Below are 22,500 nucleotides of genomic sequence, written 5' to 3' on the forward strand. Positions count from 1 at the left end.
TTTGGCATTAAGTAATTTTCCTCCGCTCTTTTTTTTTCTCTCTTTTCTTTATATATTCACTCCTATTGTAGTTTCCTCACCTTTCACAAACACTTCCTTATGTTTCCCTTTCTTTCTTTCCTGTTTTCCATTCTGTATCATCTCCTTCCTTTCGCATTGTGTATTTTTCCTCCTCACTCTTTTCTTTTTCTCCTATCTCTCTGTATTCACTCTTCTTCTAGTTTCCTTTTACCCTTTCACCTTAATTTCCTTCCTGTTTTCCCTTGTTTATCATCTCTTTCATTACGCGCCAAGTATTTTTTTTCCTACATTTTTTTCTTTTTCCTATCTTCATTCATTCACTCCTATTCTAGTTTTCTTCACCTTTCATCAAATTTCCTTACGATTCTCTTAATTTCCCTGCTGTTTTCCCTTCTATATTATCTTTTTCCTTCGTTTCCTTAAGTATTTTCCCAACACACTTCTTTTTCCTATCTTTATTTATTCACTCCTATTCTAGCTTAGTCTACCTTTCACTAAGTCTTCCGTTGAGCGGCTCACCTGGGGCGCCGCTCTGGTTCAGGTGAGGCGAGGAAGGACACACGGGGCGAGTTCCATTGTTCCCTTTGATTGAGAGGCGGCTGAGGAGGAGCAGGAGTGAGGGAAGAGGCGCCTTGTCCTCTCTTGCCTCCTGTATCATCACTCTTGCTCTTCTCCTCTTTCCCGTTTTCTTTGACATTTTTCTCCTCTTTCTCATCTTTCGTTCCTCTTTTGCATCTTCTATTTTTTTTTTTTTTCGTCTTTTGCATTTTATTCCTTGTCTTCTTTTTTTCTTTTTATCCTTGTTTTTTTTGTCTAGTTTTTATTATTTTCTTTTTTTCATATTTCTTCTGTCTCTTTTTCTTTCTTTTATCTCTTCTCTTGTCAATTTCTTTTCCTCTTCTGTTCCTTCTCTTCTCTCTCTCTCCTCTTTCTTTTCTATATTTTTTGTCCTCAGTGAAGGGAAGGTATAGAGGGAGGAGAAGCGCACACACACACACACACACACACACACACACACACACACACACACACACACACACACACACACACACACACACACACACACACAAGTATTGCAGCCTGGAGACAAAACTTAGAGGCTCCGAAGAAAACTTACTGAGACTTCTAGGAGTTATTAAATCTCTCTCTCTCTCTCTCTCTCTCTCTCTCTCTCTCTCTCTCTCTCTCTCTCTCTCTCTCTCTCTCTCTCTCTCTCTCTCTCTCTCTCTCTCTCTCTCTCTCTCTCTCTCTCTCTCTCTCTCTAAAATCTTCACCCTGGCCATCTGTGGGGGCGCCTCGAAATAATGGCCCTGCTCTCACAAATTACCTTTGTTAAAGTGACGACGTGCCCTCGCCCATTGATCTCACGCAGAAGGCACCGACGGAGAGGCAGTAATAGTGGTGGTTGTAGTAGTAGTAGTAGTAGTAGTAGTAGTAGTAGGAGGAGGAGGAGAGTAGTAGTTGTAGTAGTAGTAGTAGTAGTAGTAGTAGTGGAGGAGGAGGAGGATGTACAGGGAAGATAGACCGGTTTACTGATATCTTCCTTACTTCTCTTCTTACTATCTTTTATAGAGGAGGAGGAGGAGGAGGAGGAGGAGGAGGAGGAGGAATAGGAGATGGATTAAGACAAGAAGGACACGGAGAAGGAGTAGGAGGAAAGGATTAGTAGGATAAACTGATCTACTTACGTCTTACTATTGTTCTTTTTCATTCTTCTTGTTTAAGTAGGATTAGGACAAGAAGGAGGAGGAGGAGGAGGAGGAGGAGGAGGAGGAGGAGGAGGAGGAGGAATGTACTGGGATTATAACACCATAGAAAAATAAACTAGAGAGGGAAAATAAAGGGTTAAATTATCTATAGCTTTCTTTTTTTACTTTTCTCTAATATTTTCTTTTCTTTTCGTTTGATATTTTTTTTTTTTTTTCGGTTTCTTGTCAGATTTTGTGTGAAGGTCTCTCGGTTTGAGTCTCTCCTTGTTCTTGTTATTGTTGTCATTTTGTATTTATGATTTCTATTTTCATTTTATTTCATTCTTCTTTTTCTTCTTTGATTTTTCTTCTATTTCTTATTTTTTTTTTCAATCTTATCATCACCACCAGTGCCACCTTCTACTACTACTACTACTACTACTACTACTACTACTACTACTACTACTACTACTACTACTACTACTACTACTACTACTACTACTACTATTACTACTGATACCATTACCACTACCAATGCCACTACTACTGCTTCTACTACTACCACCACTACCACTACTACTACCACTACTACTACTACTACTACTACTACTACTACTACTACTACTACTACTACTACTACTACTACTACTACTACTACTACTACTCTATTTCCTTCCTCCTTCCTCCTCTTCCTCCTCCTCCTCCTCCTCCTTCTCCTCCTCGTTCCTCGATGTTCCTCCTCCTCCTCCTCCTCTTCCTCCTCCTCCTCCTCCTCCTCCTCCTCCTCCTCCTCCTCCTCCTCCCTCCTAATTTCCTCCACATCCCGAAATTGCCTCCACCCTTACACTCACGCGGGCCTTGGAGAGACTTTCCCTCTTTCCTCCGTCTCCATTTTCCCCTCAGGTAAAATATTTGATTCCTTTCCTCTCATCTATTTTTCCTCTTTCTCTTCTTTCTCCTCTCTCTCATCCTCCTTATCCTTTTTTTTCTTCCTCTTTTTCTTCCTCCGCCAGTTCCTTCTCTTCTCTTCTCCATTCATTACATCCTTTTTGCTCTCTCTCTCTCTCTCTCTCTCTCTCTCTCTCTCTCTCTCTCTCTCTCTCTCTCTCTCTCTCTCTCTCTCTCTCTCTCTCTCTCTCTCTCTCTCCTTATCTCCTTCCTATCTCTTTCCTGTCCCTCCTCTTCCTCTTCCTATCTTATTTCTTCCCTCCATCCTCCTTCCTTTCTTCCCACCTTCCTTCCTCCTCCTCCTCCTCCTCCTCCTCCTCCTCCTCCTCCTCCTCCTCCTCCTCCTCCTCCTCCTCCTCCTCCTCCTCCTTTTCCTCCTCCTCCTCCTTCTCCTGAGAATCCTTAACGTCCTTGGCATCCTTCCAGCCTCCCAAAGGATCCATGCTGCATCCTCCTCCTCCTCCTCCTCCTCCTCCTCCTCCTCCTCCTCTTCCTCTTCCTTCACGCAATTTTTTTAGTTTTCTTGCTTTCCTTTGCTTTGGTTGTTTTCCCTCCCCCTTCTCTCTCTCTCTCTCTCTCTCTCTCTCTCTCTCTCTCTCTCTCTCTCTCTCTCTCTCTCTCTCTCTCTCTCTCTCTCTCTCTCTCTCTCTCTCTCTCATTCTTTCCCCAGCCTCTTAACTTACGAAGGTGGGAGAAACACGCGTGGAGAGAATCTTTATTCCCTCTTTTTTTCTCCTTCCCGTCTCTCTCTCTCTCTCTCTCTCTCTCTCTCTCTCTCTCTCTCTCTCTCTCTCTCTCTCTCTCTCTCTCTCTCTCTCTCTCTCTCTCTCTCTGAAAAGGTAAGTCAGAGAAAGTCTAATACGATTTTTGAGATTAAGCTGTTTCTTTTCTCGTCTCGTCTCTCTCTCTCTCTCTCTCTCTCTCTCTCTCTCTCTCTCTCTCTCTCTCTCTCTCTCTCTCTCTCTCTCTCTCTCTCTCTCTCTCTCTCTCTCTCTCTCTCTCTCTCTCTCTCTCTCTCTCTCTCTCTCTCTCTCTCTCTCTCTCTCTCTCTCAGGACATTCACCTCCTCCTCTGGTCCACTCTTCATGGCATGCCTTGTTCTCATGACACCCACAGGTAAACACAACACACCTAAGTGACACATACCTATACTTCGAAATCCACGACCTACTGACTCATGGGTAAACACTGACTCACTCTGGCTTGACCCTTAGGAAACTGTACATATTAAAAATGATATTAAAGGTGTAGTGGGAATGAAGAGCTCTGGTGTCTCTTAAGGGGCGAACAATAGGGGAATGAGAGTGGTGAAGGGAGTGCAGGGCAGGGTTTGAGGTGAGGGTGGGCAGTGTGTAGAGAGTCAGTGCTGTAGGTAAGTGAATATTAGATGGATGTTTGTTGAAGTGTTTGCCTCGTCTCTAGTAATTGGTGGGTGTAGGCCAGTGATATAGTAGTGGTAGTGGTGGTGGTAGTAGAAATAGTAGTGTTGGTGGTAGTAGTGATGGTAGTAGTAGTAGTAGTTGTAGTAGTATTGTAGAAATACTAGTGTTGGTGGTGGTAATGATAGTAGTGGTAGTAATAATACCAGTAGTAGTAGTAATAATAGTAGTAGTAGTAGTACTAGTAGTGGCAGTAGTAGTAGTAGTAGTAGTAGTAGTAGTAGTAGTAGTAGTAGTAGTAGTAGTAGTAGCAGTAGTAGTGTAGTAGTAGTAGTAGTAGTAGTAGTAGTGTAGTAGTAGTGGTAGCAGTAGTAGTAGTAGTAATGGTGGTACTAGTAGTAGTAATAGTAATAGTAATAATAGTAGTAGTAGTAGTAGTAGTAGTAATAGTAGTAGTAATAGTAATAGTAGTAGTAGTAGTAGTAGTAATATTAGTAGTAGTAGTAGTAGTAGTAGTAGTAGTAGTAATAGTAGTAGTAGTAGTAGTAGTAGTAGTAGAATCTTAAATCAATATTTCGTGATTTTCCTTTGTTTAAATTTTCGTTTCATAAAAGTCCTGATGCATTTCATAAAGGTTCGTGTGTGTGTATATGTGTGTGTGTGTGTGTGTGTGTGTGTGTGTGTGTGTGTGTGTGTGTGTGTGTGTGTGTGTGTGTGTGTGTGTGTGTGTGTGTGTGTGTGTGTGTGTGTGTGTGTGTGTGTGTGTGTTCATCAGAAAATTGCATCCGTTTCTGATCATCTTGGCCTCAGTGGATATATCCGAACTGATATACGTAGTACGTCCAGACAGACAGACAGAGAGAGAGAGAGAGAGAGAGAGAGAGAGAGAGTTTCGGTATCAAGGTCTCACTTTTGGCAATAACTTGATAAAACTTTCAATCCACTTAAAAGAACAACACTTGGCAGCTATCAGGCGACATATCTCTCTCTCTCTCTCTCTCTCTCTCTCTCTCTCTCTCTCTCTCTCTCTCTCTCTCTCTCTCTCTCTCTCTCTCCCTTTGTAGAATTGAAAGTGCAAGGTGGAAAAAGATAAACAGAAACAAACAAAGACAACACGAGTTTCTAAATGCGCTACTCTCTCATATTGACTTCCTACATTCCTCCCTCTCTCCCTCTCTCTCTCTCTCCCTCCTCTCTCTCCTCTCCCTCTCCCTCTCCTTTTTCTCTCCTTTCCTCCATTTCTCCACTCTCCTTCATCCAACGTCACTTCCTCCTCCTACTCTAACAAGATGACATCCTTACCACTACTTTCCTCCTCCTCCTCTCCTCCTCCTCCTCCTCCTCCTCCTCCTCCTCCTCCTCCTCCTCCTCCTTTAGAAGACGTCAGCAGTTTAAAAGCAAGCGTCAGTCCCCGTCAGAATTGATAATCTTCTTCCATTGAGGGGAAAAAATTATGGTGTGGTCATATGAGTCCTTTTTCCCTCTTTTTCCCCTCCTTTTTTCCCCTCCTTTTTTTCTCCTCCTTTTTTCCCCTCCTTTTCTTCTTTTTTTCATATTTTTCGTTTTATTTTCTGCTTCGTAACTCATTTGTCATTTTTCTTGTCTATTTTCTTCTCTTTTTTTTTCCTTCCTTTCCTTTCTCTTTTTTTTCGTGTTTCATTTTCTTTTCGTAACTGATTTTGTCATTTTTGTTGAGTTTTTTTTTCTTTTCTTCTTCATTATCTTTTTGTTCGTTTTTTCTTTTACCTTTTCTTTTCTCTTGTTTTTGGTCTTGTTGTTGTTGTTGTTGTTGTTGTTGTTGTTCTAGTTCTTGTTATTTTCTTCACCACCAGTACCTTTTCTTTCTCCTCCTCCTCCTCCTCCTCCTCCTCCTCCTCCTCCTCCTCCTCCTCGTGCGTGTGGGGTTGAGTTGAGTGCATTAGGGCCGGTGTGGAGTGTGGAGTGTAGAGTGGAGAGTAGAAAGTAGAGTGTGGAGTGTCTGGCCTGTAGAGTGTGTGGTGTGTGGTGTGTGGAGGGAGAGTGAGAGGGAGAGTGAGGGTGAGAGTGATGGTGAGAGTGGGTGCCTCGCCTTATCAGTGGCTGCCTCAAATTCTACAAAGTACTGACAATGCTTTGAGAATTCTGCCTCGCCTTACTCCACGTGAACCTGTGAATTTGTGTCTCTATATAAACATCTATCTATCTATCTGTCTGTCTGTCTATCTATCTATCTATCTATCTATCTATCTATCTATCTATTTGTCTGTCTGTGTGTCTGTCTGTCTGTCTATCAATCTATTTGTCTCTGTCTGTCTGTCTATCTATCAATGACAACCAAACTCACAAGAATTTGGAGTTTTTGGGTACTAGAGCTCAATACTTTACGTGGACATTACTATTACTACTACTGCTACTACTACTATTACTGCTGCTGCTACTATTGCTACTACTACTGCTGCTGCTGCTGCTACTACTACTACTGCTGCTACTACTACTACTACTACTGCTGCTGCTGCTGCTGCTGCTACTGCTGCTGCTGCTGCTGCTACTACTACTACTACTACTACTACTACTACTACTACTACTACTACTACTACTACTACTACTACTACTACTACTATAATTACTACTACTACTTCTTTTATCCCCCCCCCCTCTCTCTCTCTCTCTCTCTCTCTCTCTCTCTCTCTCTCTCTCTCTCTCTCTCTCTCTCTCTCTCTCTCTCTCTCTCTCTCTCTCTCTCTCTCTCTCTCTCTCTCTCCCAGTACAGTAGGTTTCAGGAATTAATACGGAGGAGTAGAAGTGACGAGCCGCCCTTCGCCGTATCCCCAGCAGGAGTGAGTAGCGGAAACGGCGTGGCGTGGTGTGGCGTGGCGTGGCGTGGCGCGCGACCTGCCATTAGGGCTCATAATTAATGGGTAGCGACGGAGGCAGCTGTGACTCTAATGGATAGGGAGGGAAAGAGGAGTGAGGCCTTGTTTTGTAGTGTTGGGTGAATGGTGAGTGTGATGGGTGATGGTGGTGGGTGATGGTGAGGGATGAGTGTGATGGTGATAGGTAATGATGAGTCATGGGTAAGGTGGGTGCTGGTGATGATGATGGTGATGGTGAGGTGGGTGATAGTGATGGTGATGGTGATGGTAAGTGGGTGATGGTGGGTGATGGTGACTGAAGGACCCGTATCCTCAGACACTTCTCTGCTTCACTTCCACTATTTTAAAAGCCTTATTGAAATTTACACGAGAATTTTGAGATGTATTTACAGATCTAGAGGCAGAGTGACAAGATTTCTTCATTATTAACTGTAGAAACACTCTTGAATCATCCTTGTGGCCTTGGAAAACAGTGTAGTGAGAGAGAAAGAGAGAAGAGCGCTTTTTACGGATCTAGAGGCAGAGTGACAAGATTAACTGGAGAAACACTCTTTATAACCCTGCTAATCATCCCTGCGGCCTTGGAAAACAATCGTGGGGAGAGAATAAAGAGTTTTAAGGGTATATTTACTGTTCTAGAGGCAGAGTAACAGGATTTCTTTATTATCAACTATAAAAACACTCTTGAAAACCTTGTGGCCTTGGAAAACAGTCGTAATGAGAGAGAAGAGTGGTTTTTAGAGTTCTAGAGCCAAAGTGACAAGATTAACTGTAGAAATACTCTTGAAAACCCCGCTAATCATCCCTGTGGCCTTGGAAAACAGATGTAGTGAAAAAGAAGAGCGCTTTTTTATGATTCTAGAAGCAGATTGACAAGATTTCTATTTTATTAACTGAAGAAACACTCTTTAAAACACCGCTAATCATCCCTATGGCCTTGAAAATAGTTGTGGTGAGAGAGCAAAGTGTTTTAGAATAAGCAACACGAATGGTGATGGCTAGCGAGGTGTCGTAAGGGCGGTGTTGGGCTGAGAATGGGAGGAAAGGCATTGTTTTCTTAATATAACAATGCACTGCTATAGAAAGCTACAAGACGCGGTAGCACTCTAACTAATAACTGGGACAATCAACTTTTATTCTCTTACTGATTAATTTTACACCTTTCCTCTCTCCCTCACTTCTATTTTCCATTTTTTTTTTCAAGTCTATTCATTTCTCACCGCATGTCTTTATTTCCTCCTCCTCCTCCTCCTCCTCCTCCTTCTCCTCTTCCTCCTCCTCCTACACCTTTTTTTTCATGAGAGTAAGAATAAGTGGAAGGGGAAACGTGAGAGTAGAGAGTGGAGAGGAGGGAGTGTGTGTGTGTGTGTGTGTGTGTGTGTGTGTGTGTGTGTGTGTGCGTGTGTGTGTGTGTGGTAAAGTTTCATGGGGGAAAACTGAGGGGAAAAGGGAGAGGATGTGAGAGTAGAGGGAGAATAGGAGGGCAGGTAGTGTGAGGGGACTTGTATGAGGGGAGGGAAGATGTAGAGAGAGAGAGAGAGAGAAGGGGGGACAGGTGTGTAGGAGGGAAAGACGAATACAAAGTGAGAGGGGAGAATAATTGTCTCTCTCTCTCTCTCTCTCTCTCTCTCTCTCTCTCTCTCTCTCTCTCTCTCTCTCTCTCAGGTCTATCTATAACTCTATTTCAAGTATCTGTTTGTTTATTTGTATGTTTCGTATTTACCTGAGCTTCTTCCCGCCCGCCCTCCAGCCGCCAGGCTCCTGATATCCGGCTTCTTCCTCCCCCTCACCCCCTCTCTCTCTCTCTCTCTCTCTCTCTCTCTCTCTCTCTCTCTCTCTCTCTCTCTCTCTCTCTCTCTCCTCTCCCATCATGGTTTCTCTCTAACTTGCTTCCCTCCTCGCACTCCTTCTCATTACCGTCATGTTCTTTTCCTCCTTTCCTTTTCTCCTTTTCTTTCTTATTTTCCTCTCGTTTCCTTCTTTCCACCTTCCTCCTCCTCCTCCTCCTCCTCCTCCTCCTCCTCCTCCTCCTCCTCCTCCTCCTCCTCCTCCTCCTCCTCCTCCACCTCCTCCTCCTCGTCCAGTCTCATATTCTCTCTAGGAGGCAAACCTTGACAGCTGCCTCTTGGGGACGAATGCCTGAACAGAAGCAGGAGGAAGAGGAGGAGGAAGAGGAGGAGGAGGAGGAAGGAAGGTAGTTTTGCAGAGAGGAGGAGTGATGATGAAAGGATAAAGAGGAAGAGGAAAAATCTGTTTTGCAAAGATTATTTACTCGAGGAAGGAAGGAAGGAAGGAAGGAAGGAAGGAAGGAAGGAAGGAAGGAAGAGAGGAAGGAGGAGAGACGAATTTAAATGTGCGAGTTCAAAGCGAAGGTGAGGGATGGTCCTATTTACTTAACATTGGCAAGGATTTCGTATGAGCTCTTCCTCCTCCTCCTCCTCCTCCTCCTCCTCCTCCTCCTCCTCCTCCTCCTCCTCCTCCTCCTTTTTTTCTTCCTCCTCTTCAATCTCCCAAATTAAAGAGTGCAGGGTATCACAGCCTTCCTCGGGTCACTGGATCTGTTATTGTTTGTTCTTCCTATGTCTTCCTTTGTGCTAATTCTCCTCTTCCTCCTCCTCCTCCTCCTCCTCCTCCTCCTCCTCCTACAAGGGCTTTGTTCGATGCACCTATTCTCCTTTGCACAGTTTATTCGATAAAAATAGTGCAACTCACAATTATTTTTCTCCTCCTCCTCCTCCTCCTCCTCCTCCTCCTCCTCCTCCTCCTCCTCCTCCTCCTCCTCCTCCTCCTCCTCCTCTTCCTCCTCCTCTTCCTAAGGTGCAAGTTATATTGGGAGTCTAATTCACGGCACCCTCAGCTGCTGCCACCCTCTCCCCTTGTTCTTACTTTTCTTCCTCCCCTCTCTTCCCCTCCCTCTCCTCCTCCTCCTCCTCCTCCCCCTGCTGCTCCTCCTCCTCTTCCGTCATTGATTTCCCCGTTTCTCCTTCTTTTTCTCTCTTCTCGATTATACTTTTTTTTCCTTTTGTTTTCCTTCTTATTCTCTCTTTTCCTTCTTTTTCTTCGTATTGTCTCTTGCTTTCTCTTTCCTTGTCTTCTTTTCCTTTTCTCCGTCTCACTTTTTTCCCCTTCCTTTCCTTGTGGCTTATTTTCTCCTTCTCTTCTGTTTCCCTCTCATTTCATTCCATCTATTACATCTTCCTTTTTTATCTTCTTCGTCCACTTCCCCTCTTCTCCTTAACGCTGTTTCCACTAATCACATTTTTTCCCTCTGTTTCTTCTTGTCATTCTCCTTCCCTCCCTCATTCATCCTCCTCTCGTCTTCCATCTTCTCCTCCTCCTCCTCCTCCTCCTCCTCCTCCTCCTCGTCCCTCATTATTTTCCTCTTCCTTCTACCTCCTTTACACAATATTTTTCCTTCTTTTTCATCAGCGTCCTGGATCTCTCTCTCTCTCTCTCTCTCTCTCTCTCTCTCTCTCTCTCTCTCTCTCTCTCTCTCTCTCTCTCTCTCTCTCTCTCTCTCTCTCTCTCTCTCTCTCTCTCTCCCGAATCTTTCCTCCCTATTTCTATCTTTATATAACTCTTGCCGTTTTCTCTCTCTCTCTCTCTCTCTCTCTCTCTCTCTCTCTCTCTCTCTCTCTCTCTCTCTCTCTCTCTCTCTCTCTCTCTCTCTCTCTCTCTCTCCTCTCAATAAGTCTCTTCCTTAATTCTCTCTATCTCCATCTCTCCCCTCGTCTCTCTCTCTCTCTTCCACCCTCGTCTTTCTCCCCTCATCAATCGCATTCTGTCGCCCCGTCTACTCCTAAATACACGACCTAAATTCTTTCACCCCTTTTTCTTCCCTCTCTCTCTTTTTTTTCCCCGTTTACATCATCTTTAAAATCCGACCCATCTCTCTCTTTTATCTTCAATTGGACTTCTTCATCAAGGGGGGAGAGGAGGAGGTTTAATCTTGAGCTCTCTTCCTCTGTGTTCGCATCCCTTCCATCCGTGATTCCGGGGAAGGCAGGGAGCTAATCTTACCTGTCAAATGCTACTAAGTGACCCGCTAAGCCGATTCCGCTGGCTGTAAATAGGATTCGATTCCATTGTGGGATTCCTGTGTTTGCTGCCGCCACCATCATCGCCACCACTGCCGCCGCTGCTGCTGCTGAGGTTATGCTGTGTTTTTCCGTGTGTGTGTGTGTGTGTGTGTGTGTGTGTGTGTGTGTGTGTGTGTGTGTGTGTGTGTGTGTGTGTGTAGGTGGGTGGGTAGTTGTGTTTGCTTGTTTTGTAAGCTTGCCGGGTATCTCTCTCTCTCTCTCTCTCTCTCTCTCTCTCTCTCTCTCTCTCTCTCTCTCTCTCTCTCTCTCTCTCTCTCTCTCTCTCTCTCTCTCTCAATATTCCATAGAGCTTTCAGGGTATTAAAGAGAATAATATTAGCTTAGATCTCTCTCTCTCTCTCTCTCTCTCTCTCTCTCTCTCTCTCTCTCTCTCTCTCTCTCTCTCTCTCTCTCTCTCTCTCTCTCTCTCTCTCTCTCTCTCTCTCTCTCTCTCTCTCTCCAGCTGTGAATAAAAACTCAAAAGCGATGCTGAAATAATATTGTCGGTGCATTGCAATGGAAACCCGGCACAGATTAAAGGATGCGATGAATCTGTGCAAAATGTGTATTGGTTTGTGTACCTTTGTGTGTGTGTGTGTGTGTGTGTGTGTGTGTGTGTGTGTGTGTGTGTGTGTGTGTGTGTGTGAGTGTGCGTGTTTGCTGTGATTATTAGTTTACCGCTATCTGACGTCAAAATACTATCTATTTACTTATGTATATGTATGTATCTGTCTGTGTGTCCGTGTGTCTGTGTCCTGGTATATATGTGCGTATGTATGTCTAAACTCGAGCTAGCCAGAACTTTGTGAAAATGTGGCTGGCTGACTTTTGGTGAAGAAGTTTTGGTGAGGCGTGGCTTTGCTGGCGTGGCTTAAGAGAAAGAATGGGCGAGGAAAGGCAAGCTGCTGACTCGGGAGCGTAGGAAACCAGAGTGACGAGGGGAGAAGCGAGGCGAGGGGAGTGGAGGGGAGTGAAGGGAAGGCTAGGGAAGATGAAGAGTAGGGTAGAGACAAAGGAAAGGGAAGATAGGGCCCTTTGACCGGGGAATGGAAAATAGATGTGGTTGATGATGGAAAGATGAAGGGTAGATAAGTGTGGAAGGGAAGATAAGATTAATTATGGCACAATAAATTCGAATAAATGTAAAAGACACCATTTCTCTTCACTGTATAACCTCCAAACACACCTTAATTCAGAGTTTTCGGACACTGCACCTACATAAATACACATACTTTCTTTACTAGAGATTTACAAATGGAAATAGATAATGATGACTCCTATACCAGCCTCGGAGTTCTCTTTCCTTTTAGCCCTTCAGTACCATGGCGCATTTTCTTATTCTACTTACTATTTGGTGATCTCATACAGCTTCAGAAACTCATGTGGTGAGTAGAATAATGAAGACTCTGGCCATTGTCCCCTCCAATACTGAAACTGAGATTTGTTTACGATTAGACCATTTTATTGATATTTGAAAAGGTCTATGGAAGTCAGAAGATTAATGGCCACAGTCTTCACTATTCTAATCTGCTACATAAGTTTCTGAATCTGTATAAAATCACCAAATAGTAAGCAGAATGAATTTGGAAACGCGTCTCAGTACTCAAGGGGTTAATCTTCTGACCTCCATAGACCCTTCCTAACGTCAACAAAATCATCTAATCACACCCAAAACTCATGGTAAAAATGCGTCCCAGTACTGAAAGAGATTAACTTGTTTAGGGACCGGCACCTCAATGGGCCTTTTCTAATCACAATATTTACTTCCCTTGGCCGGAAAAAAAAATATGAGCAAAAATCTTCCTCAATATGACAGAGAAACAATGCACACTGTCATAAAGATAAGGTTGGGCTGCAATATCACGAGAGGGGGGGAAGGGAGAAGCCACGAAATGACACTATGAAAAGGAAAAACAATGATAAATATATAGCAACAACGCAGGCTTTGATAAACATTAGCCAGGAGCAGCAATATCACGTAGAAGGGAAGGGGAAATATGAAAACTCACTATAAAAGATACATAACGATAAATACATAAACAGGGAAAAATGAAAGACACGAAGGGGGGAACATGGAAGAGTATGAAATTGGACTAGTGTATATGTAAAGGTAAATTCAAGACAGGTGAGTAAAGGCAGGCAGGTGTGAGGGAGTCTTTCCTGGGTGGTGGTGGTCAGGTGTGCGCGGGTTAAAAGGTCTGTCTGGGGAACGAGACACGCTTCATCCCAGCTCGTGTGTGGTGCAGGAAAACATGGCAAGGAAATTCTATTGTACTCTCGCTGGTAAACAAAATGAATTCTAAGTTTATTCCTGCAAATTTCCAAGCACTTGCATTTCACCGTTTTCTTCTCTGTGGCATTATTCAACCCCTTGAATACGTACCGTGACGTGTTTTCATATTCATTCTGCTTATTATTTGGTGATTTTATGCAGCTTCAGAAATTGATTGAAATAGGAAAAACTGTTGCCATTAATCTTCTGACCTCCATAGACCCTTCCTGATATCAATAATATGGTCTAATCGCTCACAAATCTCAAGGTAAAAATGTGTCCCAGTACTGAAGGGGTTCAAATAATGAAGACTGGCCATTAATCTTCTGACCTTCATAGACCCTTCCTGATATCAATAATATGGTCTAATCGCTCACAAATCTCAAGGTAAAAATGTGTCCCAGTACTGAAGGGGTTAGAATAGTGAAGACTTTGGCTATAAATCTCCTAACCTCCATAAACCCTCCCTAATGTCAATAAAATGGTCTAAATCATTCACAAATCTCAAGGTATAAATGTGTTCCCGTATACCAAAGTGGCTGAAATAGTGAAGACTTTGGCCATTAATCTTCTAACCTCCATAGATCCATCCTAATCTCAGTAAAATAGTCTAATCATACGCAAATCTCAGATAAAAATGTGCCCCAGTACTGAAAGGGTTAAAATGTTGAAGACTTTGGCCTAACCTAACCTCCATGGACCCTTCCTAATGTCAGTAAAACAGTCTAAACCGCTCACAAATCTCAAGGTAAAAATGTATCCCAGTACCTAAGTGGTTGAAATAGTGAAGACTGTGGCCATTAATCTTTTGACCTCCATAGACCCATCCTGATGTCAGTAAAATGGTATAATCGTACCCAAATCTCAAGATAAAAATGTGTCTCAGTATTGAAAGGGTTAATTTCCTGAACACAAACCGCATCGTACTTACACACTCTGAAAAAAAATAAATAAATATTAAGTTTTGCGATGAAATAATCTTATCATGACATTACTGATTCATTTGGGGCAGAAACCTTTCATAAAACCTAATTCCAATTGAACGTAAGCTTTTTATATCGCGCCACTCAAACTCAGCGCCTTAATGAGCTATTGAGAAGCAAATGCAGTGCGGAGGATTAATAAAAAGCGCCATTGCAAGTATTCTGACCTCTTATAACTTGGAAACATGATAATTAACTCAGCTGTTGTAGAGACTCGTGACGGTAAGAAAAAGACGAGGAAGGAGAGGAGGAGGAGGAAGAGGAAGAGGAAGAGGAAGAGGAAGAGAAACAGAAAGAGAAGAAGGAGGAGGAGGAAGAGGAAGAGAAACAGAAACAGAAACAGAAACAGAATGAGAAAGAGAAGAAGGAGGAGGAAGAGAAAGGGAAGAAGGAGGAGTAAGAGAAAGAGAAAGAGAAAGAGAAAGGGAAGAAGGAGGAGGAAGAGGAAGAGAAAGAGAAAGAGAAGGAGGAGGAGGAGGAAGAGGAAAAGGAAGAGAAAGTGAAAGAGAAAGAGGAGAAGAGGAAGAGAAAGGGAAAAAGAAAAAGTGAAAGAGAAGGAAGAGGAAGAGGAGGAAGAGGAAGAGGATTTATAGAGTTCACCTGTATTAATCCTTTGACTTTTGTTTTCTTCTCATTCTTAAACCCTTGAGTACAGAAACGCATATTTTTCCATGAGTTTTGGGTGTAATCAGACGATCTTATTGACATTAGGAAGGGTCTATGGAGGTCAGAAGATGAATGGCCACAGTCTTCACTATTCTAATCCCCCCCACATAAGTTTCTGAAGCTGTATAAAATCACCAGATAGTAAACAAAATGAATAATTAACGTGATTAACTGCAATAAATAGAAGTAATAAAAACAACCTCACAGAATACAAATCTTACTGGGGACACATTAACAAGTACTTAGAAACACCAATGGGCTTTTTTTTTTTAAGTGGGTCTCTTAAGTTGGCTCCATTTCATAAGTGGGCCTTTTTAAGTGTTTTTTTTCGTAAGTACGCCTTTTTTTCGTTAAGTGGGCTTTTATAAGTGGATTTTTTTCTTTTGTTAGTGGGCTTTTTTTTCATAAGTGGGTTCTTTTTTACATAAGTGTTTTTTTTTGTGTGTGTTTTAAGTGTGTTTAAGTGGGCGTTTTTTTTTTTTTTACATAAGTGGACCTGTTTAAGTGGGCCTTTTTAAGTGTTTTTAAGTGGGCCTTTCTTATGTAAGGTTTTTAAGTGGGCCTTTTCAAGTGAGTTGTTTTTTAAGTGAGCTTATTTTTAAGTGTGCCTTTTGTAATTAAGTCTTTTTCTTTCGTTAAGTGGATCTTTTTTCTCGTTTCATGTTACCCTCGGCCAACTTTCCTCTCTTACAAGAAAAAAACAAACCAAGGGGAAAGATTTCATAGCTACACCTTTCTGTCCCTCCTCCCCCCAGCCTTGTCCCCCCGACCTACTCCTGCTAAGTGGAGTTACTCTGCCACCACACTAATGAATGAATCCGCTGCGGTACATTACTTGTCTCCTCCCTAGGGGCGCGTTGGAGGAGCATTTTTTCTTTTCTCTTCCTCCTTCGGGAAGTTCATTTATTTTCCGTCCGTGCGGAAAAAAAGCTGTGTAAGGAAGGTTAGTTTTTAAAGGTACGAGTTGGCAGTAGAAATTAGGAGTGTTTGTGGGTGTATACTCTCTCTCTCTCTCTCTCTCTCTCTCTCTCTCTCTCTCTCTCTCTCTCTCTCTCTCTCTCTCTCTCTCTCTCTCTCTCTCTCTCTCTCTCTCTCTCTCTCTCTCTCTCTCTCTCTCTCTCTCTCTCTCTCTCTGTCTCGTCTGTCTGTACGTGTGTGTGTGTGTGTGTGTGTGTGTGTGTGTGTGTGTGTGTGTGTGTGTGTGTGTGTGTGCGTGTGTGTGTTCTCAAGAGTGTTTTCCTTTCCAGCAATATTGAAATCATGTTAATCTGCCAACTGAATTATAAAAGAAACGCGCTTTAAAACTTGAGTCACTTCAGTCAGAGCCTTTGAAATGTTGCAGAGGCGCCGCGCTGAAGTGTTGACGAAATGTGGACCTTTAGCCCTTTAAGTACCATGACACGTTTTACACAGCTTCAAAAACTCATGTGGGGGATTAAAATAGTGAAGATTGTGCCCATTAATCTTCTGACCTCCATAGACCCTTCCAAATGTAGATAAAATCGTCTAATTACACCCAAAACGTGCATTTTCATATTCATTCTGGTTACTATTTAGTGATTTTATACACCTTCAGAAACTCATGTGGAAGGATTGAAATAATGAAGACTGTTGCTATTAATCTTCTCACCTCCATTGACCCTTTCTAAATAAAATCGTCTAATTATATCCAAAACTAATAGTAAAAATGCGTCCCAGTTCTGAAGGGCTTAATGAATGGCAGTCAGCGCGGAAGGTTGGTAGTGGAGACAGAGTGGAAGGCACGGAGTAATTATCACTTACTTCACCTGAGCTAACTGTAACCACCGCTTGGTAGTTAGACAGGGATGTGGTGCTGTTGGTATTGAGAGAGAGAGAGAGAGAGAGAGAGAGAGAGAGAGAGAGAGAGAGAGAGAGAGATGTGGTGTAGAGAAGGGTGTAGAAGACAGGTGTGACTCCCTCTAATCAGTAGCCAGCACAGGTGTTCCCGTTTCATTAAGTGTCACCTGTACGAGGGAGGTGATGAGGCTGGACAGGTTGAGAGTAGGGAGTGGTGGTGATGAGAGTGGCAGGTTATCATTATTATCATCACCATTATTATTTACTTCCTTCGTTATCATTATTGGATGTGTTGCGCTATCCTGCTTTCGTTTTTGCTTTAGTTATTATATTTTAAGATTTGTCGTAAGTTATTCATGTCTTATCTAAGTTACTTCAGATTCTTAATGGAGTAAGTGTGTGTGTGTGTGTGTGTGTGTGTGTGTGTGTGTGTGTGTGTGTGTGTGTGTGTGTGTGTGTGTGTGTGTGTGTGTGTGTGTGTGTGTGTGTGTGTTTAGTAATTCAAATTAAAATATTCATGAGTGATTCTTTATTCGCTTGACACAGATTGTTCGTGTGTGTGTGTGTGTGTGTGTGTGTGTGTGTGTGTGTGTGTGTGTGTGTGTGTGTGTGTGTGTGTGTGTGTGTGTCTTTGTGCATGTGCCGCTTTTTACTGTTTGTAAGTGTAGCAAATGCAAGTTTTCTTTCTTGCATCGTAAAGTCAACTTTTGCCAGTATATACACACACACACACACACACACACACACACACACACACCTTATCAGACACACGAGTCGTCCTCTGAAACCAGTCAGGTACAGCATTACTCTTGCCTTTATCACCAAATACCTTGAGGAGAGAGAGAGAGAGAGAGAGAGAGAGAGAGAGAGAGAGAGAGAGACTGTTTCCCTTCTATCAAACGCCAGGGAACACCGCCCCTTCATCACCATTTATTGTGTAGAGAATGAAGGAGAATAAAGAGGAGGAGGATGGGGGAGGCTATAAGACTTTCATCCCTATCACTTTTCTCCCCTTCTCTTTATCCTTACTTTATACACCGGAGAGGAGGCTATACCTGATTCTCTCTCTCTCTCTCTCTCTCTCTCTCTCTCTCTCTCTCTCTCTCTCTCTCTCTCTCTCTCTCCCTAACCCAAAAATTATTATTGACAAGCGTTCAAAATTCTCGACCCAACACGGGAGGTTATCATCAAGACTCGTTTAGCATAGAATGAGGGAACCGGAGCGGGTATCTCTTATCTCATCTCCCGTTATCTGGGCGAGTTATGAGACGTGCCCTTTGAATCCCTGTCATTGCAGCTTCCTAACTGATGCACCGTCTTATTACATGTGCTTGGACAAGGGGCGGAGATGAGGCTTGGTTGGGACGGAAAAAGCAAGGCAAGGCAAGGCAAGGCGAGGCGAGGCGAGGCAAGGCAAGGCGGAGGCAGGCAGATGAAGACTTGGTAGGAATAGTAATGGGTTGACTTCCTCTCTCCTACTTTTTTACGCTCTTTTCCTTATATTTACATGCTGGAAGGTTGTGGGATGGCGCTCTGTTACGGGGAGGGTGCACGGAAGGGTAGGGAGGTAGGAAAGGGTGTGCACTGAAGGGAAGAGATGCAACGATGACTGAGGAGGGAGAAAAGGGAGAAAAAATGTGATATGAGCGAAGGGTGATAGGAGAAAGGAGGAGGAGGAGGAAGAAGAGATTGTGGTGGTGGTAGAAGAGGTGAAGGTTGGTTGTGATGCTGGAGAGAGAGAGAGAGAGAGAGAGAGAGAGAGAGAGAGACGCTGTGAATAAAGCTTGTCATCCATCTCTCCCTTATTTCCTCCGTTCATCATTCCCCATCTTCCTTCACATCATTATATTCTCCTCCTCCTCCTCCCCTACTTCTCCTCCACGTGGCTCCTTCCTCCCCGCCGCCCTCCACCTTCACCTTGCTTAATTAACACAACCACTGCCCACCTGTGAATATTATATTTTCTGTGCATGAAGTCCCGCGGGCAGAGAGAGAGAGAGAGAGAGAGAGAGAGAGAGAGAGAGAGAGAGAGAGAGAGAGAGGGAGAGGGGGAAAGGAGGAAGAGTATTACGCTGGCAGGCTTCCAAATAAGATGAGGGAGAGTATAAGGGAAGATATGTAGTAAAAGAAAGATGATTTTTACTGTTGCAAAGCTTGATATACTACTACTGTTACTTCCACTACTACTACTACTATTACTACTACTACTACTACTACTACTACTACTACTACTACTACTACTACAACACCACCCTAGCACCATTAACCATCCACCACCGCCGCGTCACGAGTCACAGAGGGGGCATTGCACGGCCACGCCCTTCAAGTGTCTGATTAAAAACGCACCTCACTCCCACTGAAAGACACTCCATTAGCTGGACACCTCGTGAAATGGTCTTAACGGCTTCATTCCCTATGCTCCACTCTCCTCTCCTCTCCTCTCTCCCTCTCATACAGCTTTTAGGTTGGAGAGAGGGAGAGGTGCGGAGGGAAAGGTGGAGAGGGACAGAGTGCATAGTGGAAGTGAGGCAGATTGCTCGTCCTACAGTCCAACACTCCCACAGCTCAATGGTACATACGTTTTCCCTCACGCCACGGCCCTGTGCAGTGCAGTCGCCCGTCACCTCTCAACCTTCACTACTGTTGCTGCGGCTCTCGTTGATGTTCCTCCTCCTCCTCCTCCTGCCTCTCCTCCCTCTCCTCCCGCCCCCTCCTCTATCTCCCTACCTCCCTCACCTCTCTCCTCTCCCGTGGCGGTGTTGCTGTAACTGCCCGCCCCCATCACCGCTGACTACCACGCCTGGCATCACTCTGCCACTCCCACCACCGCTGCTATTGTCTCCACATCTTACATCGCTGTCCCACGTCGCTGGTCACTTGTTCCTACTACCATCTCCTCACACACACACACACACACACACACACACACACACACACACACACACACACCGCTAGTACACATGCTGGGAGGGTCAGTCCGCGCCGCATCGTCTCCCTCGTGAGGCAAATCGGCGGCGACACGTGGGGGGGAGAAGCGTCCTGGGTGACACTCTTACCGGGAGAGATGCCATGTGCACCCCGCCACGCTGATAAGTGTTACGTGTTCGTACACACACACACACACACACACACACACACACACACACACACACACACACTAGCCAGGCAATGGTTTATTATGTCGTTTGCAGCCATAACGTAGTTTCAGAGGGGACTATGAAGGCGCAAAGGTCAGGGGGAGAAGGAGGAAGAGAAAGAGGAGGTGAGGAGTGGGAGGTGGTGGTATTGGTGGTGGTGGTAGTGGCGGCGAGGGCTGTGGCTCGCTGACATCTCGACTTGTGTAGCCGCGGCGGGCGGGTGGATGGGGTGTGTGAGGCCGCGCTCTCGCTGTGGCTGTCAGAGTTTGGTGCACAAGTGTGGAGGTGGCCCCGCAGACCACACGTATCTCGCCGCGCTCCCCGGGCCAAGTTATCTCCTACGTGTGTGCGCCCCGCCCTGTGTGTCCTGCCAGCGTCCTGGTGTGACGGCCGCCGCTCCTCCTCGACCTTGCGCGGGGGATGAGTGGCAGCGGGCAAGTAGACTCGACCGGCTGCCACTGCGTCGGGAAAGAGAGGTGACCTGCTACCCGGCCAGCATCAGGGTGGGGTAGTCCGAGGCTCGCCTTAGCCACGTCAGCCTCACTGCCGCCTCCCTCCACCAGGCGTGCCGGACACCTCGTACTGAGGGCGCGTCCATGTGGGGTGACGGTGAGGTGTGATCGAAGAGCGGGCGGGAAAGCAAGCCGCCACTGTGTTCACCTGTAGTGGCGGCTGACTGCCGCTCCTGACGGGCTGGGACGCTCGTCAGCCTCAGCGTTGCCCTGACGCCCCTTCCCTGACTGACCCCAGTGCTTGGGCTCAGCAGTAGTCGTAGTGCGTCGTAGCCTGTGTGTAGCACGCCGAGATGATGTACTAGATGTAGAGAAGCTTTGGTCAGAAGTGTAGCGTAAGCAGTGTGCTTCAGGCTGATCCTGCTGTTGTAGAAAAAGTGGTAGCCCGCGTATGTGTGCGTCTCTGTGAGTAAGTGTGTGTGCGTGCGTGTGTGTGTGTATGAGTGTGTCTGTGGTCGTGGCCTAGCTAGACTTCCCGCCCTGTAGGTCGTGGTAATCATGATAAATGTTCTAGAAAAAAATCTGTAGAAAAGAAACTAGCAGCCAAGCGCGTGGGTAGCAAATTGTGCGCGTCGTAACTAGAGGCTTTGAGTGTGTGGTGTGTGGAGGCAACACCCGAGTGAGCCAACAACTCCCGCTTGTAGTGAGCATCGGGTAGTCGCGAGGCACGTCAAGTCGTCGCCGTAGTCCAGTGTCGTGTACCTGAGCCTATGTAATGCCTCCCTGCCTAGATGTAGCCCGCCAGGGATAGTCCGCTAGCAAACCGGCACGATCCGCTTCACTGTGTACGTAGGGCGTTCAAGAGTCGCTAGTGAGGCGTAGATCTTCCAAGCCTATCGTCGTTGTGGTTGTGGTCGTCGTGTAGTGCAGCCAACCGTCGCCAGCTTCCCGCGTCGTAGACACACAGAGTAGAGGCGAGCAGTGCGTCGTTGCTTCTGTCTGTCTGACCGTCTCTGTCTGTCTGCGTGGTGGCGCGACCCCAAGGCGTGCAGGAGTGAGCGGGTTGACCTGGTGATGTTGGGCTGGAGGCTCGGTGACAGGCCATCCCGCCGCCGCTGCCCGCCTACCGCCGCCTCCTAACGCCCCGGCCCGCGCCATGCTGCAGGTGCCCGAGATCAGGGCTCCGGACGAGGATGACGGTGACGGCTCCTCATCGTCCGGGCAGCGCCTCCAAGTCCCGCAGTTTTCTCTTCTGGCGCCCCCTGACGACCCTCCTGATGGGGGCGGGTGCTGCGTCACCCTGCAGGTCCCTGAGATGGGGACCTACGTGCCGTCGGGGAGCTCGATATCCTCTTCCGCAACTCGCCTCGAGCCCCCGAAGACCCTGCATCTGTCCCTGCCGCCCTTCCCCCAGCCCGGCATGGGCCTATTGCAGGTGCCAGGGGGCTATGTGGGTCCCAGGCGCCGCCACTCCTGGATCTGCAGGTGAGAGAGAGGAGGACAGGGCGAAGGACACTGAATTATCCCCGCAAACAAGTCCTACACTAGCGCACTCTCCTATTCATCCTCCCATACACCCGCCACACCCACGCATCCCTCCCACACCCCTCCCATACACCCAACACACCCACACATCCCTCCCACACTCTCCCAAACACCCACCACACCCACGCATCCCTCCCAAACACCCGCCTGTCGCTCACACCCACACACCGGCACCACCTCAACAGACATCCCACTCCCACCCACTCTCTCTCTCTCTCTCTCTCTCTCTCTCTCTCTCTCTCTCTCTCTCTCTCTCTCTCTCTCTCTCTCTCTCTCTCTCTCTCTCTCACTCTCCTCCCTCTCTCTCTCACTCACTCCCTCTCTCTCCCTCTCATTCTCTCCCACTCCATCTCACTCCCTCTCATTCCCTCTCACTTCCACCCACTCCTCACTTTCATCCACTCCTCTCACTCTCTCCCAATCTCTCTCCCTCTCACTTTCTCTCCCACTCCCTGACCTTAGTCTTGGAGGAGTACGTGAAGGAGCAGGGAGTGTACTGACGCCCCCGTGGGAGTGGATGGGGAGTGGGGAGTTCAGTAACAATATGGGGGTTGACGGGGCCACGTGTATCAGTAAAAGAAAAATGTAACTGATTTTTTTTTCTTTTTTTTTATCGTTTCATTATCTTTCTCTTACATTTTTGTGTTTTTTTCTCTTAAT

General features: G+C 45.6%; 3 protein-coding genes across 5 annotated transcripts in view; all 3 read left to right on the forward strand.

The window, feature by feature from the left end:
• LOC123507694 overlaps positions 1-22,500 on the forward strand; it is a 360,684-nt gene that overhangs the window by 248,613 nt on the left and 89,571 nt on the right. The window lies entirely within an intron of this gene.
• The window catches only part of LOC123507691 (cAMP-specific 3',5'-cyclic phosphodiesterase-like), a 617,094-nt gene that overhangs the window by 116,757 nt on the left and 477,837 nt on the right, over positions 1-22,500 (forward strand). The gene's annotated exons all lie outside the window — the stretch shown is intronic.
• LOC123507695 overlaps positions 20,007-22,500 on the forward strand; it is a 214,253-nt gene continuing 211,759 nt past the window's right edge. Inside the window, exon 1 of one of the 2 annotated variants that reach the window (XM_045260832.1) lies at positions 20,007-21,780. In XM_045260832.1, the coding sequence (XP_045116767.1) occupies positions 21,452-21,780 (329 nt within the window). In that variant the 5' untranslated portion in view covers positions 20,007-21,451. The remainder of the gene's footprint in view (positions 21,781-22,500) is intronic. The other variant, XM_045260833.1, reaches the window with a different exon arrangement.

This window comes from Portunus trituberculatus, chromosome 23 (assembly GCF_017591435.1).
Source record: "Portunus trituberculatus isolate SZX2019 chromosome 23, ASM1759143v1, whole genome shotgun sequence".
NCBI classification, from domain to species: domain Eukaryota; kingdom Metazoa; phylum Arthropoda; class Malacostraca; order Decapoda; family Portunidae; genus Portunus; species Portunus trituberculatus.